This window comes from Myotis yumanensis, unplaced genomic scaffold (assembly GCF_028538775.1).
Source record: "Myotis yumanensis isolate MYYU_CA2020_CCGP unplaced genomic scaffold, mMyoYum1.0.hap1 SCAF_10, whole genome shotgun sequence".
NCBI classification, from domain to species: Eukaryota; Metazoa; Chordata; class Mammalia; order Chiroptera; family Vespertilionidae; genus Myotis; species Myotis yumanensis.
In genome coordinates this window covers 75,150,986-75,165,503 of record NW_027223761.1, presented here as the reverse complement: position 1 = coordinate 75,165,503, position 14,518 = coordinate 75,150,986, and the positions used below count along the sequence as shown (strand labels likewise).

Genomic DNA, 14,518 nt, shown 5'->3' with positions numbered 1-14,518 from the left:
TTCTTTTTTTGACTCAAAAGCATCAATAAAAACATCAGCAAACGTACTAGGCTGCAATATCATGCTTCCCTGGTGGCATTGGGAAATAGGTTGAGTCTTAGCCCATTTGGGCCGCTAAAACCAAATACCATAGACTGTGGCTTAGAAACAGCAGAAATGCATTTCTTACTCTTCTAGAGCCCAAGATTGAGGTGCCCATAGGTTCAAGGTCTTCGCTGATCCGCACATGGCAGACGCAAGGAGGCATCTCCGGGTGTCTCTCTCACAAGGGCACCAATTCCATTCATGAGGACGCTGCCCTCATATTCTAACCAGTTCCCCCAAATTCCACCTTCTATTATCATCACATTGGGAGTTACAAATTTCAGGGTATGAATTCAGAGGGCAGCACAAACATTCAGTTGCCTTTTTCACTGTATCCAATAAGAAGCCTAAGCCAGCTGTGCTTTCTTAGGTCTTAAAAATGATTTTCAAAGCTTGAAAATATAAGAGGAGGCAGGAAAACTACTAGCTGTCACTTCTCAATGCTGACAGTGTGATAACTGGAGCCAGTCCGGTTCTCTGACGTAGCAGCACGCTCCCAGTCTGCTGTGGGTCTGGGGACCACACAAGCAAGTGGATGGAATTGCATGGAAAGTAAAGGCAAATGGTCTTTTAATGTCTACCACATGAACGCTATGAACTCATTTATACACTTTGTGACACTAATTTTGGCTTTTAAGCAAATTTGTTGCATATTTATTAGTTCATTTGGTTGTGTTTTCCATAGTTGAGGTTGCTGAATAGCTAAATTCTAGAAAATTAGCCTATTGCTATATTGCTTATTAAGCATTTCAGTAAAATACGAAACTTGTCAGCAGCTTCTCACCATTGGGTCTGAAATGACTTGTTAAAAATTAACACAGAATATTCAACCCATGCTCATAACTCACCCCAGCAATTGTCACTATACTCCCTCAGACCAAACAAGGCATGCTGGATTTCAAATTTCAGAAATCAAGAATCCTATCACACAAGCTTTCCATAATGTTTGGCTCGCTTTATCTATATAAAGTACTGCATCCACAATTATGTCTTTATAAACACTGCACAAAAAGGTGCTCAAGTGAAAAACCTAATATCTGAGAAAAGATCACTCCTCTTTATGAAAGACAGCTCGCATGCCTATGGTCCTTTCACAGACCTCTCTGTCTCCCAATTATTCAAAAACCACTAATTTGCACATGCCACAAAACATAAGAAAACACAGTATTAATCTACCAGTATTAAAGTTAATATACCAATGTCTGCATGTCAAGGTGAGAGCAAAGATATCGTATTTAAGCATCATTAACTCTTGTAAGAAACAAGGTTTGCTTCATTCCTGTTCTGAGAAACATCCTCGGAAGACAATATTTCCTCCTGTCTGTGCACTGTACACGTTAGTGTCTCGTAGGCTTATTCCTTTATTTATGACTTACAGTGGGTCCTGAAATACTGTGTGGGGAGGCAGTACATTTCTGCTGCAGTATTTGTCTTGGGTTCTTTCTTTTTAACGCTTATATATTACTAGTGACCCGGTGCACAGATTCATGCACATTGAAAGGAAATTAATTAGAAGAAATATTGTAATATCGCTATTCACCCTTTCTCTATAATAGAAGTGTCAACCAAATTCACGATGGACAATGATAGATTGAAACACACAGGTGTGAATGGCGCCAGCGAGAGCTTTCTATGTATTGTGCATGCACGAGTCAACTTAGCCTTTTATATATATAGATCCCCTTGCAATTTTTTGTCAAAATTGTCCTCATAAGAGTTAATGTAAAAGTGCTCCCTTTTAAATTGCATTAATTCTGAAATATAGAAGTGAAATAACTTAAAGCACTCGACAGGTCACTTTCATGATTAATATTACCCTATGAGACTTCAGATATAGTCAACAGTTTCTAATATCTGGGGTTCTGAGCTGCAGAGGAGTATCCAGGGAGAGGGGACCTCAGCGCTGTCCCGAGAAAACTCAGGCATGTCCTGCTCTAGCATATTGAGAATATATTCTGGGTCTATGTCCCACAGGCAGGGGAGGTATAGAAAAACTGGCCTTTTCTTTTTTATTATTATTGATTTCAGAGAGAGGAAGGGAGAAGGAGAGAGAGATAGAAACATCAATGATGAGAGAGAATCATTGATTCACTGCCTCCTGCATGCCCCCTACTGGGGATAGAGTCTGCAACCCAGGCATGTGCCCTGACCAGGAATCGAACTGTGACCTCCTGGTTCATAGGTCAATGCCCAATCACTGAACCACTGAGTCACAGCAGCCAGGCAAAAGGCTGGTCTTGATCACAGCACTGGTCTGGCTGACTTCTCAGAAACACTACAGGACTCGGCATTGAAACACAGAACAGGGCATATCTTCCCCCTAAATTAAATCTTTCACTGGCTTCCCATTGCCCTCAGCAGGACTGCCAAACTCCCTAACATTACTTCCAGGACCTTTCACTAGTGGACACTTGCTTACCAATATTCTCATCTCTAAATCTTGGCAAGTGCTATTCTCTGCATTAGAAAACCCACCCTCCTTCCTCACTGCTGCCAACTTCTTAACTCCTATGCATTCTTCATTCCCGTGTAGACATCACTTCCCCCAGGAAGCTTCTCCAATCCCTAAATCTATATTAGGTCCTCCTTGTGAATTCCCATACTCCCGAGCATTCCAAAGCACCTATCACACAACATAGTGGTTTCATGGTTTTTAAACTGGAAAATACATTTTTTCCAAATAAAAATCTTAGAAAGAATTCAAATATGTGAAACAGAAATGTGGAGACACATGGAATTGTTCTATTGAAACAGGAATGGAGAATCTGAAGCTATACATGTTCAGCCTCTGAGGCATTCCATGCTGGCCTCTAAGGTTCTTCTTGAGAATCGAGGGACTCTCCAGGGTGCATTCAAACACAATGACAACACACTGGAACTAAGCACTTATTTTTCTGTATTGCACCCGAGACCATAGGCTCCAAGAAGGCAGGAACCGTATTTGTTTCATTCAAAATGTGTTTGATAACTGAGCATCTGGCACAGAAACTGGCAGTTATTAGAGATACAATAAATAATTTTTGAATAAATGAATAATAGTTCTAGTAGGGTGAGCAGCAGAGCTCGGGGTTAACAATGATTTGTTCCTTCTTCTCTGGACAGTCCAGATCAAGTAAAGTATGACCTGAAAAGAGATAACTTTAAAGGAGATCACAGTGCAAAGGGTAACCCATTCTTCTCTAAAGTCATCTTGATCTTTTATAAAGGCCAATGCGCTACAGAAATGGCATGGCACAGAAGAGTTAGAAACATCCTACATCTGATTTGCTTAAAAGATGTTCTTATTTTACTACGAGAAAGAATTTTATGAAGGTCTTCAGGAAGTGCATTTTTATGCTAATCAGATCATTTCAGCAGAGAAAGTTCAAGAGTAAGTTCTAGAAGAAAAATGATTTGAATTATGACTCAACTCTCCAGGACAGTGACATAACGATGCACATCCTTCCAGACTTTTAGAATGATGGGATTATCTGAGCCCACTTGTGCTGGAGAGTCCTGTGTGACACCACGCTTATGGCTTGTCCATGACTCTTGGGGACATTATTTGAACTTGTGGTTTTGAAACAATATTTTGCTTTCACTCACTTAAAGGGGAAATCTTGTAGACAAAAATCACTGTCATTTAATAAACACAATATGGTCATTCCTGTAACTCACAACCTAGTGGCCTCTTCTGTTAAAAGGATATAAACACATGGCTGAACCAGCCTTTTAAAAAGAACAATGGAATTCTATGAGCTGTAAAAAAAAAAAAGAAAAAGGATTTCTTACCCTTTGAGACAGCATGGAGGGACCTGGAGAGCATTATGCTAAGTGAAATAAGCGAGACAGAATAAGGTAAGTATCACATGATCTATTTAAATGTGGAATCTAATGAACAAACTGATGAACAAAATAGAGCCAGAGACATTGAAGCATGCAACAGACTGGCATATTTCAGAGGGAAGAGGGAAGTGGGAAGAAATTAACCATAGAACTTACATGCATATATGCAAAACCCATGGACACAGACAATAGTTCAGTGAAGGCATGAGAAGGGGGTGGGACTGGGGTGGGGGAGATTCATGGGGGGGAGGAGGGAGATATCTGTAATACTTTCAACAATAAGGATAAATTTAAAACAATTAAATTAAACAATGTAATCTATGGTGGAAAGTCAATGCTATGCTGCATTTAAAATATGTAATCACCACCATGCTCTATATTATTATGAGGTTTTAATATCCCTAGAGTTGAACAGAAATATAAACATTGAAGAATGTATGAATTAGACACAAATCTGATTCTTAGCATTCAGACACTTTGTTTATATTGTCCTCTATTGTATTGCCTTCCTTTTAAGCTTTGATCCTTGCACCAAACTCAATGTACTGTCTTCCACTGGGATAGTAGGAACCCATGTTATTTAAACATCCAGCTTGAGTTCTTAAAAACCTAAGACCACAATTACTAAAATTGCAGGCCTATCTCTAGATTATGATAATGTACTAGATGATTCAAGAACAAGAATACTAAATAGCACAACAAAACCAAATTCAGAACCACTTGCCACAAACACCTGTACTTTCTGCAAGCAACAAGAAGTCAAGAAAGTGAAGAGTGACTCTGTATTCTTAAATCCCTCAGCAGGAAGTTCTATCTAGTTTGATGTGAAAATGAGTAAGTAATGCTGCCAGTTAATTGCTACCTTTACACTTCTTGATCCACACTCTAAGCAATACCAGTTGTGGCCAGTTATTATTAAAAATCACCAAGTACGTAGGCACTAAAACAAGAATACAGGGATTCTGTTGCCAAGTGAAGAGTTTTTTCTGTACCAAGAGGTGAATCAGTTTGAGAAAAAGTAATAAATATGATATAAGGAAGTATAAATATTCAATTAAGTACCGCAATCTAATTTTACTCCTTCTTAGATGCAGAACCTTTTCTTCTTGGATACAGAGACCAAATTCAACCACTGTCCTCCATTCCGTCACCTCCAGCCATTCTGCAGGTGCTGGGAAAGGCTCTACAGATATTCCTTTTAGGACAATAATATTGTTGACCCTTGAACAACACAGGTTTGAACTGTATAGGTCCACTTATACACGGATTTTTTTTCAATAAATACTATAAATATTTTCTTTTCCTTGTAATTATCAATAAAATTTTTTTTGTAGCTTACTTCATTGTAAGAATATAGTGTATAACACATATAATACAAAATATGTGTTAATTGACTGTTTATGTTATCATTAAGGCTTCCAGTCAACCGTAGGCTATTAGTAGTTAAGGTTTTGGGGAGTCAAAAGTTATATTTGGATATTTGACTGACAAAGGGTTGACAATCCTAACCCCCAAGAGTCAACTATATAATATAATGATGAGTTCAGGAAAGCCAGTAGACAGCAGCAAACCAGCCTGCTATACTGGACAGCAGAAAACTATATTATTAATCAACCCTTACACTTCACTTCTGTATCATTTCTTAACTACTCTAGTTACCTGGAGCTACTAAGTACAGGTTGATAAAAAACAAGTTGTTTTGTTTTGTTTTGTTTTAATCAGGCTGGACAGGATCCAACACACCCCATGTCCAACACAGGATGCCTGCCCTCCTTGTTCCTTTCTTAACTCTGATATTAGGTAGCAGCTAACAGGGTCAGCAGGGAGAAATCGATGGCAGTCAGTGTAATGACAGTTTCATCATGAGGTAATAGTTTCCAAAACCCCTATTCAAGGGTCATGGCTAATTTCTTTGTTGTGATTTCTTACCATTTGAAATCTGAGCGCCAGATCTTCCAGAGACTCTAAATTAATGTTTGGGAACTTTTATCTTCTATATTCCCCTTATATTCCATGCCCATCCCCTTCCCAAGCTTATATCCTGTCTTAATCTGATAGTCAAAAGATCAAGAATACTGCCTTCTTCAATGAAGCATTAGGAAACGGGACAGCAAGTGGAAAATGTCTGGAATCAGAACAAGGGTTTAATTTAGTAAATTATTAGTTTCTCTTGTCAGCCCAACTATTGCCATTAAGATTTTCCAGACAATGTCTAGGCTTCTTCAAAGACTCTTTATTCTACTGTCTCTCCAACACTCTCTGGCAATGTTTCTCAACCTTTTTTACATTATTGTCAATCTCCACTTAAGGTGCCCTTTTAGACTTTATTTTTCCTAATCACATCCCCTCCCTATGAAATACTAACACTACGGATAGACTGTTAATCTGTTTATATGCACTGGCCCTTTCGAGGACCACAAACTATTGTAATACCAAAGATTGTTCACCTCTTAATATCCAATTTTGACCCTTTGGGGCAATATTTTTTTTTCTTTTTGAGAATGCATGCTCTATAAGAATAACCTACCTTTTGAAAATTCTCCAAACTAACCAAACATTATGAATTAATTAATTTACTCTGTATGTGACAATTTTCTTTTATCCTAAATATCCTTTCCCCTTCCCTAGCCTTATTTATTGATATTGAGAAAAGTATTGAACAATATAAACCCATCAAAATGCATGTGTGTGTATTTGTGTGTCTACTATTAGAATAATTGCAAAGCAGCTTTAGCTAAAATATGGAGAACTAAATCCAGGGAAGTTTTTGAAATTCTGATAAAGTATATCATTTGTTATATAGACTTAACAGGTGTATAGAGTTTTCACACAGAAAAATAAAATGAGATTATTATTTTCAAAAAAAATATTATAAGCTACATGATTTGGTTTTAGTCAGAATCGTGGGCTAATGGGCAATGCTTACAGACTTTCAGATTTTGTCCTTGACTTCTTGTAACTGATACTGGGAGGCCAAGGATTACACAATTATGGGTATGAAGTCATGCAAATTAGAAATGGCATTTTACTCTCTGCAGCTGAAAGGGCATATAAAGTGCAAGCATTAACAAATCTAAAAACTCAACTAGAAGAAGACTTCTTGATGGAAATATGAATGAGTAAAACAAAACTATAAAAGATTGATCTTAAGCCTAAACTTTTAAAGTTTAGTAAGAAAATGTTATGCTGTAATTAAGTTGTAAAGTTATCAGAAAGGTAATAATGGCGCATTTTACATAAAACACTATAATGACGTAATTCTATACATATAGGGGGATCTCTGGCCAGGAGTTGACTCCATAGTTTCCTGTACCTTCCACACACACACACATACACACACACACACACACACATACACAATCCACTTCAGATGATTTGAATGTACTGAAATCTGCAGTCCATTGTCATCAGAAAATATAATAAAGTTTCTTTGTTTCAAAGTTCAGAAGCTTTTTAGCAAAGTCCAAGTTAAGGACATAAAATGGGAGAACAAGATGGCTAATATGGATTTACCAGAGAACAGTCAAATGTTGCCAGCGCAGACAGTGAAGCCATCAAGATTAACTTGGTGATCTGAGGGGATGTGTTTGAACTGTACAGAAGCAGAGGAAGATGTTACTGATGAAGGAAAACCTATGGGTCACTTCAGGTAGATGGCAGAAACAGCTGCAAAACACTGGCAACATCAGCTGTAGTTGAGAATTGAGAAATAAATCAACTTCAGATCTTGGTGGAGGCCCAGAACATAAATAAACTGAATTACAGTCTCTGGGACCCAGTGACCCAGGTGTCCTCCGGAATAAAGGAAAACAAACAAGCTTCCTTAGGATAGCTGTTTAAAGAGCTTTACTTTTTTGCAAACAGTTGAAAAGCCTTCTGTGCAAGGAAATTAATAGCAGAAACCGGTCCCCCTAAGGTATAGATGGAACCCCAAAATCCCTATTCTCCCTGACTCTGGGCTTCTGAGCCACTCTGAACCCCAGTGGGAAAGTCACTCTGGGGACGGAATGGGCACACGTCCACCTCCTAAAACTAAGCAATTTATAGAAAAGCTGTCAGTCTATCCCAGGTGTGACTGAGATACTGAAATGCCTCGTTTCCTCTTTCTCCACTAAAACAATAAAAATTAAAAGAAGTCACCCAGAGAAAGTCACTCTTGAGTGCCTCCGTCTACTTTAAGTGTCTCATCCATCTGAGCTTCAAGTTCAAAAGGTTAAGAGCTTCACCAATGGGCGGCGCAGCCTGCAACTTTCTGCAACTCCGGGGATCTGGAATCAGTACCCCTTGGGCATCAAATCGACTTCTCCAGAGTGTGGGGAGAGAGCAACCTCACCCGTCCCATTCCCTCCTGCACGCATCCCACACATCATCCTATTCCAGAGGAAAAGGGGGCTCTCTCAGGATTGGGGATCTGGGGACGGACACGAAATCCCCCACACCACAATGCATTCACCAGGGTTCGCATTGGAGGGAGACAAAGAGAGGACAAGAAAAAGTGATTGTTTTTAATAAAATAAGTAAATAAAATCCGAGCCTCTTACCATCTCGCCTGAGGTTGGCATTGCGCAAAGCTTTGATGGATGCGCTCTGCGGGGCTGCAGAAGTGTCCCGGTAGCTGCAAAAGTTTGCGCAGATTAGAGTGTAGACAAGGATGAGCCGGGGCATTGGGACCGGAGACCGAGGGACAGCCTTGCTCTCAGAAAAACCCGGGCGAACTCCCGGGACGGCCGCCGCCGCACCGCGCTACTGCCGCCCGCGCTCGCCCCGCGATGGCCGGCCGCCGTGCTAGTCGCCAAGCTCTCCCCAAACTTCCTGCATGCTGAACTTTCCGAGCGCGTGTGGGTGCCGCACTTCCTTGTGGTGCTGAGAGCTGATAAATGGTGACGGGACAAACAACAGGTTGACGTTTGGTCGCCCCCTCCGGCGGCCAGCAGCTGCAGCACAGGCTGCAGGGGGCGGGCGCCGCGCGTTCCGGGGCGGCGAGCGGCGCGGCGTGGCCTCTGCCCGGAGGCTGCGGCCCCGGAGCTGCGCGCACTCAGGCTCCGGCGGCGGCAGGAACAGCCCAGCTCCCGGGACCTGGCCAGCACCCGCTCCCCCACTGAGCATGCCCATGCCCGACCTGACCGAGGGCCAGGACTCTGCCCACCCCCCTGCGTTTAACCCTCGACATTAGACCAGAAAGGGAGCCGAGAACAAACAAGGTGGCCAGGAGGAAGCGGGGGAAGGTAGAACCCAGGTACCTCTCCAAAGGTGACTGGCTCATTCACCCGCAAGGCAGAGCACAGGCCTTGGTGATAGTCGGGTCTGGGGTAGGGACTGGAATTGGAAGTGTTTCGTTTGCAATAAATCTTGACTAGTTCTACCTAGTGATTTCCCTCTGGGAAAAAATGGAAACATGCAATTGCAGAGGAGCCCAATTCTGTGCTTTCCTTTGAGCTTCAGTGGATATGACCTTTAGCTAAGTCAAGGTTAATTTCTCAGGGGGACAGCAGTCCTTCCTGCCTAGCTCACAGGGCTCTCTAGTCATGGGCCAAGTCCATGTGTTGAAGTGTGTAATAAATGATCAAGGGTGCTTTTAGATGCACAGTGGAAGGGGCTATCGATCAGGGTGTGGTTGAGGAGGGTACAGACTAGCAAGGTGAAGTTTGAGAGAACATTGTATTCTTTATCTTCTGGTCCATAGGAAGAGGCCCGGGACATGCAGACCTCTGGGCCTTCCTACTCTGAGTATCTGGAGGCTCTGAGCTCCGGGGGAACTGCCTCTGGATTCCAGGAACTTCCTCACCAGGCATCTGTCTCTCCCATAGGGAGACTCTATTGGCAACAGGAGTGGATCTACTCTAGACCCTGCTGCTCATTCACTTTGTCTCCTTGAGTCATCTGACCTCTTGAGCCTCAATTTTTTTTTAACTTATAAAAAGAGAGTAGCAATTCTTGGTTTGTATGATTGTGGTGAGAATTATATGAAATAATTTGTGTATGTTGCTTTGTTTGTAGCTGAATCCAAGTCCAAATTTACATAATTTCTCCGCTGCTCACCACGAGACCTAGAAGGGATACTTTTCATTGTCTTTCAGGCCTCCCAGCTTCTGAAAGTCAGGGGTGTGAAAGGTCAGTGATATCCACATAGAGAGCTGGAAGCGGCTGGGAAGGGTGGAAAGTTCAGGAAAAGATGGACCTGGCAATTACACTATCCGATGCTTAATAGGACACACGTGTTCCTTCCACAAACGCAAAGATTAATGTGGTTCATCTCTTGTCATTTTTGTCTAAAACAGTGTTTTACAAACTGCAGGTTTGTGGGTTGTGAAATCAATTTCAAGACCAGCATTATTATTCTTTTTTTTTTGTTAATACTTTAGGTTTCAGAGCAGTTTTATGTTCACAGCAAAATTGAGTGGAATATGTAGATTTCCCATATACCCTTTGCACCCACACATGTGTAGCCTCTTCCATAATCAACATCTCCACCGGAGTGGTACTTTTGTTACAATTTATGAACCTACAAAACAAACACTCCCAAATTTCCCTGCTGGTACACTCTTGGTTCCATATGGGATACATAAAGGTTACATACTGGTTCACTCTTGGTGTTTTACATTTCATGGGCTTGGACAAATATATAGCCATACATATTCATCATTATGTTATACACGGTGTTTTATTCTTTAAATAAATAGTATGGAAGCAATAGCTTAGACATTTATTTAGCAGGGTTCACTGGTAATACTGTTAAGTATTGTTTCAGGAATATTTTGTTTGAAACACACACACAGATATGAAAGTTATTTCTGTGGGGCATAGTAGAAAAAGTCTGAAAGCCACTGAGAAAAGGTCTGATCACTTCGTCTCAAAAATGTAAGCAATCCCTGGAAGACATACCAAGGAGAAGAACAAAAGCTGGGTTTGCATTCAATCATTTATTCATTCAACAAATATTAATTAAGCAGTAGATTTTCCCTTTTGCCATGGCCTAGTCTAAAAACCCTGGTGAATAAAATAGTGAAAATGGGAGATAACACCTCTAGTCCATTGGAGTCTGCTTTCTGTTGGAGAATGATTATCGACAAGTAGATATCTATATTATTAAGAGGGTCAGAGATTGAGGAGATTGGATTTGAGGTTACTTAAAATATATGATACCATTGCCCGAGCTGGTTTGGCTGAGTGGATAGAGCGTTGGCCTGCGGACTGAAGGGTCCCAGTTTTGATTCTGGTCAAGGGCACATGCCTGGCTTGCAGGCTCGATCCCCAGTAGGGGGTGTGCAGGAGGCAGCCAATCAATGATTCTCTCTGACGTTTCTATCTCTCTTCCTCTTTGAAATCAATAGAAAAAATATATTTTAAAAATATATATGATACCATTTTTAAAAAGTGGTTGAAAATGCTCATTAAAATGCTAAAGAGGATTATTTATTTAAATATATTATATTAAATTTAAAGTCTTCAAAGTAGTGTATCCAAGATACTAATAAATTCTGTGTACTCACAAGGCATTGTGAATTCATAGTGTCAGATAATTTAGCTAACTATATTAAAGGACAGCACATATAATCAGCATGTTCATGATTATTTTTAATGTCAGTAAATATCCAAAAATCAATGACAAAACAAAAAATTAGGCACTCAAGCCTATCAAATGTTCTGAACCTGATTTTAAATATTACCTAATAATTAATTCTTACAAATTAGCTTTATCATATAAACTAAGGTATTATTATATGCAGAATAGATTCTTAATAAAAATATATTGAGTGGGAAAGGTCTGACATAAAGATAAAATATGACTGTTTCAACTTATTTTTTCACATGTATTTCAAACTAACTCATAAAAGTTATGGTGGGAAAGGAGTGAAACATTGAAACATAGTATGACCGCTTTGAAGCCTTCTCATTTCTGCAAGTGGCTCACACCAGAGCCTTTCTTAAAAAACGTAAACTTCTAATTGCAACTCATTGCAGGACTTTTTTTCTTTTCTACAGTATTTATGTTGAGAAGCCTTCTCCATTCAAAGAGGACAGCCCTCTGTTATTCATCCTCCCCTCAGTAGATCTCAGAAAATGCAAAACACTGTGATGTGACATTTTAAATTCTGCTCTGTCATTAGACTATTGAGTTTGGTTAATATTGGTTTTTTATGGGACTGAGATGTCTTCCTATAAAATGGAAACGTTATAATGGGTTACCTCCAAGACTTTCTCAAAAATATGAATATTGTGTTTTATTGTTTAAAACTTGCTTTCACTCATAATTTTTACCACTTGCTATATATGTAGCTTTATCATATTCAAATACATTTAAATAGCAATTAGAAAGTCTGATTACAAACAAGAATAAATTTTTTCTACAAATTTTTATAAGCTATATTTTAAAATTCCTATAATTAACATATAATAAAATGATAGCTCAAAGATTTAACATTAATAGTTACCTTATTTTCAAAATTATATTTTCTTTTAAAGAAATAAGTGGTTCAAATGTATAAAAACACAGATAAAGAGAACGTGTTTTAGTGGTAGAAATAACTATATAGATGAAACATAATTGATTAAAAGTATGACAAATTTCTAAAAGAAATTGACTATGTTGCCTTAAAACATTTTGCAAAATGATTTTGACCTTGATTTGGCTCAGAAAAACTAGATTAAACTGAGATCATTTTCAAAACTATATAAAAGATAATGTTTGAATTTTTGGTGCTAAAGAATGAAATGAAATATTCATATGAAAACAAACTGTGGTATATTTTCTAAATCGTTCCTATTCATTTGAAAGACCTAGAATACTAACATGGTTATAGAATATTTTGTATCAGGTACATGCAAAATATATTATTAAATTATATTGACTGGTCAAGAAGCACACCAGTTTTAACCCGTCTAATGACATTTAATAATGAAAGTTAACCTGCTATTAAACTCTTCCATATTTTTAACTAACTTGTTTGCCACATGTATCCTATTTATTATTCCATTCTTATTGATAGTAAACTAAGTTGTAGAAAGATGTTTTAAGCATCTTCTTAAAAAGTATTACATTATCTGTCTTTGAAGAGGGAAGAATTTATTTTGATATTAGGGTTCTGAAGAACTGAAACATTGATTTACTTAATTCTTTTAAAGCAGCGTCAATTTGCTTTTCTTTCCAGTTATTGGTGAGGGAGTCCATGCCCTGGGTATTGCCTTTCCTCAACAGAGCATGACACTGAGTTCCATTTTGTTGAATATTTATCTTTAAAACTAGAATTTCAATGTTTCTTTCTATCTGTTAGACTGATATGTATGCCTAATTTCTATTTTCCAGGTCCTAATTTGAAGAAAATTATAGTACATGCTAATACAATCATAAGCCCAGGTGTGTTCAATTTACACTACACGGTGTTATTTACTCTATAAATAATGTATATACACAATTACCACATTTTATCTTAGAATCCTACCTAGTGTGTCAAATAAAATTTGCCCAACTACAGTGCTGTCATACTTTGCACAGCAACTTCAGATGTGATCTTTTAAATGGTTGTAGGTGAGACTATCAGTGTGACTCTTGGATAACAGGCCCATCGGTCAGATGGTCTGATCTCACAAGCATTGGTTTTCCTTTACTTAATTGAATTAACCAGTGATTCAGTTCAATAGAATGCAGTAATGTAAAAGAATCCCTATATCTGTCATTTTTCTTCAACTTAGTTATATTTTTACTTTCAGATGTCTGTCCTTCAGCTGCATTATCTAGATTTAAGGTTTGAAAGATGAATGAATATGTTGCCTGCACTGCAGGATTTCTTCCTTAATTGATCTGGGATGTCTGCCAATCTCCTTTAAAATTCTGCACTTTTATCTTTATAAGATTGGCTTATGTCCAGTGAATTGTCACACTGTGATATCTCCTTTTACCTTCCCATTTCTTAAGCAACAAATTGGTATTCACATCTTGAAATGCCCCTTTCCTTGAGTGAGAGTTTTATTTAATTCAAAAAAAATTTTTTTTCTATTTATATTCTTGGCAGTTCCATTATTACTCATTTATTCTTCTTTTGAGTCAAGCCAATATTGAAGTTTTTAATAAGACAATATTTAAAACTTGAGTGAGTGTTTAACCCTTATGAATGAGCAAATTCTATTTTTCTCCCTAACTAATGTAAGCCATCTAAAGATATTCCCTTCCATCAAGTTGTTGCTTTTAAAAGTTTGAGATTGAGGGCATATTTTGCACTCTAAAATCTTGGTTATTTTTCCAGAATTTCCTCCTTATAGTCTACTAAAGAACATAAAATTGCATTGTGAAAGAGAAATAAGTATTGAAAGTGCAGTGCAAAATGAATAATATAGTTTACTTTGAATAAGCTAACTTGTAGTAGAAAAAATGTCTCATCATTAGACACTGATACAGAATCTTCTCTTAGATTTTTTTTCTTTTGAGACCATAAGAAATTTGTTTCCTGAGTAAAGACTGGAAAAGTGCCCCACTTAAACATTTTAAACTTCAGAAGTGAGACTGTTTTGATAAAGGGTAGACTATATTCACTTGTCCTGTTAGCATAAACTTACCAGTGAGTATCTTTTTTCGGTATTATATACTGATTGACTAACGAATCCTCAAGTGACT

The 14,518-nt window shown here is 38.5% G+C and overlaps 1 protein-coding gene across 2 annotated transcripts in view; it reads right to left on the bottom strand.

Annotated features, from left to right (window-relative positions):
- PDGFD (platelet derived growth factor D) overlaps nucleotides 1-8,809 on the bottom strand; it is a 228,063-nt gene extending 219,254 nt beyond the window's left edge. For both annotated transcript variants that reach the window (XM_070426017.1, XM_070426018.1), the window contains exon 1: nucleotides 8,451-8,809. In XM_070426017.1, coding sequence (XP_070282118.1) covers nucleotides 8,451-8,574 — 124 coding nt within the window. In that variant the 5' untranslated portion in view covers nucleotides 8,575-8,809. The remainder of the gene's footprint in view (nucleotides 1-8,450) is intronic.
- Nucleotides 8,810-14,518: the final 5,709 nt, after the last annotated feature.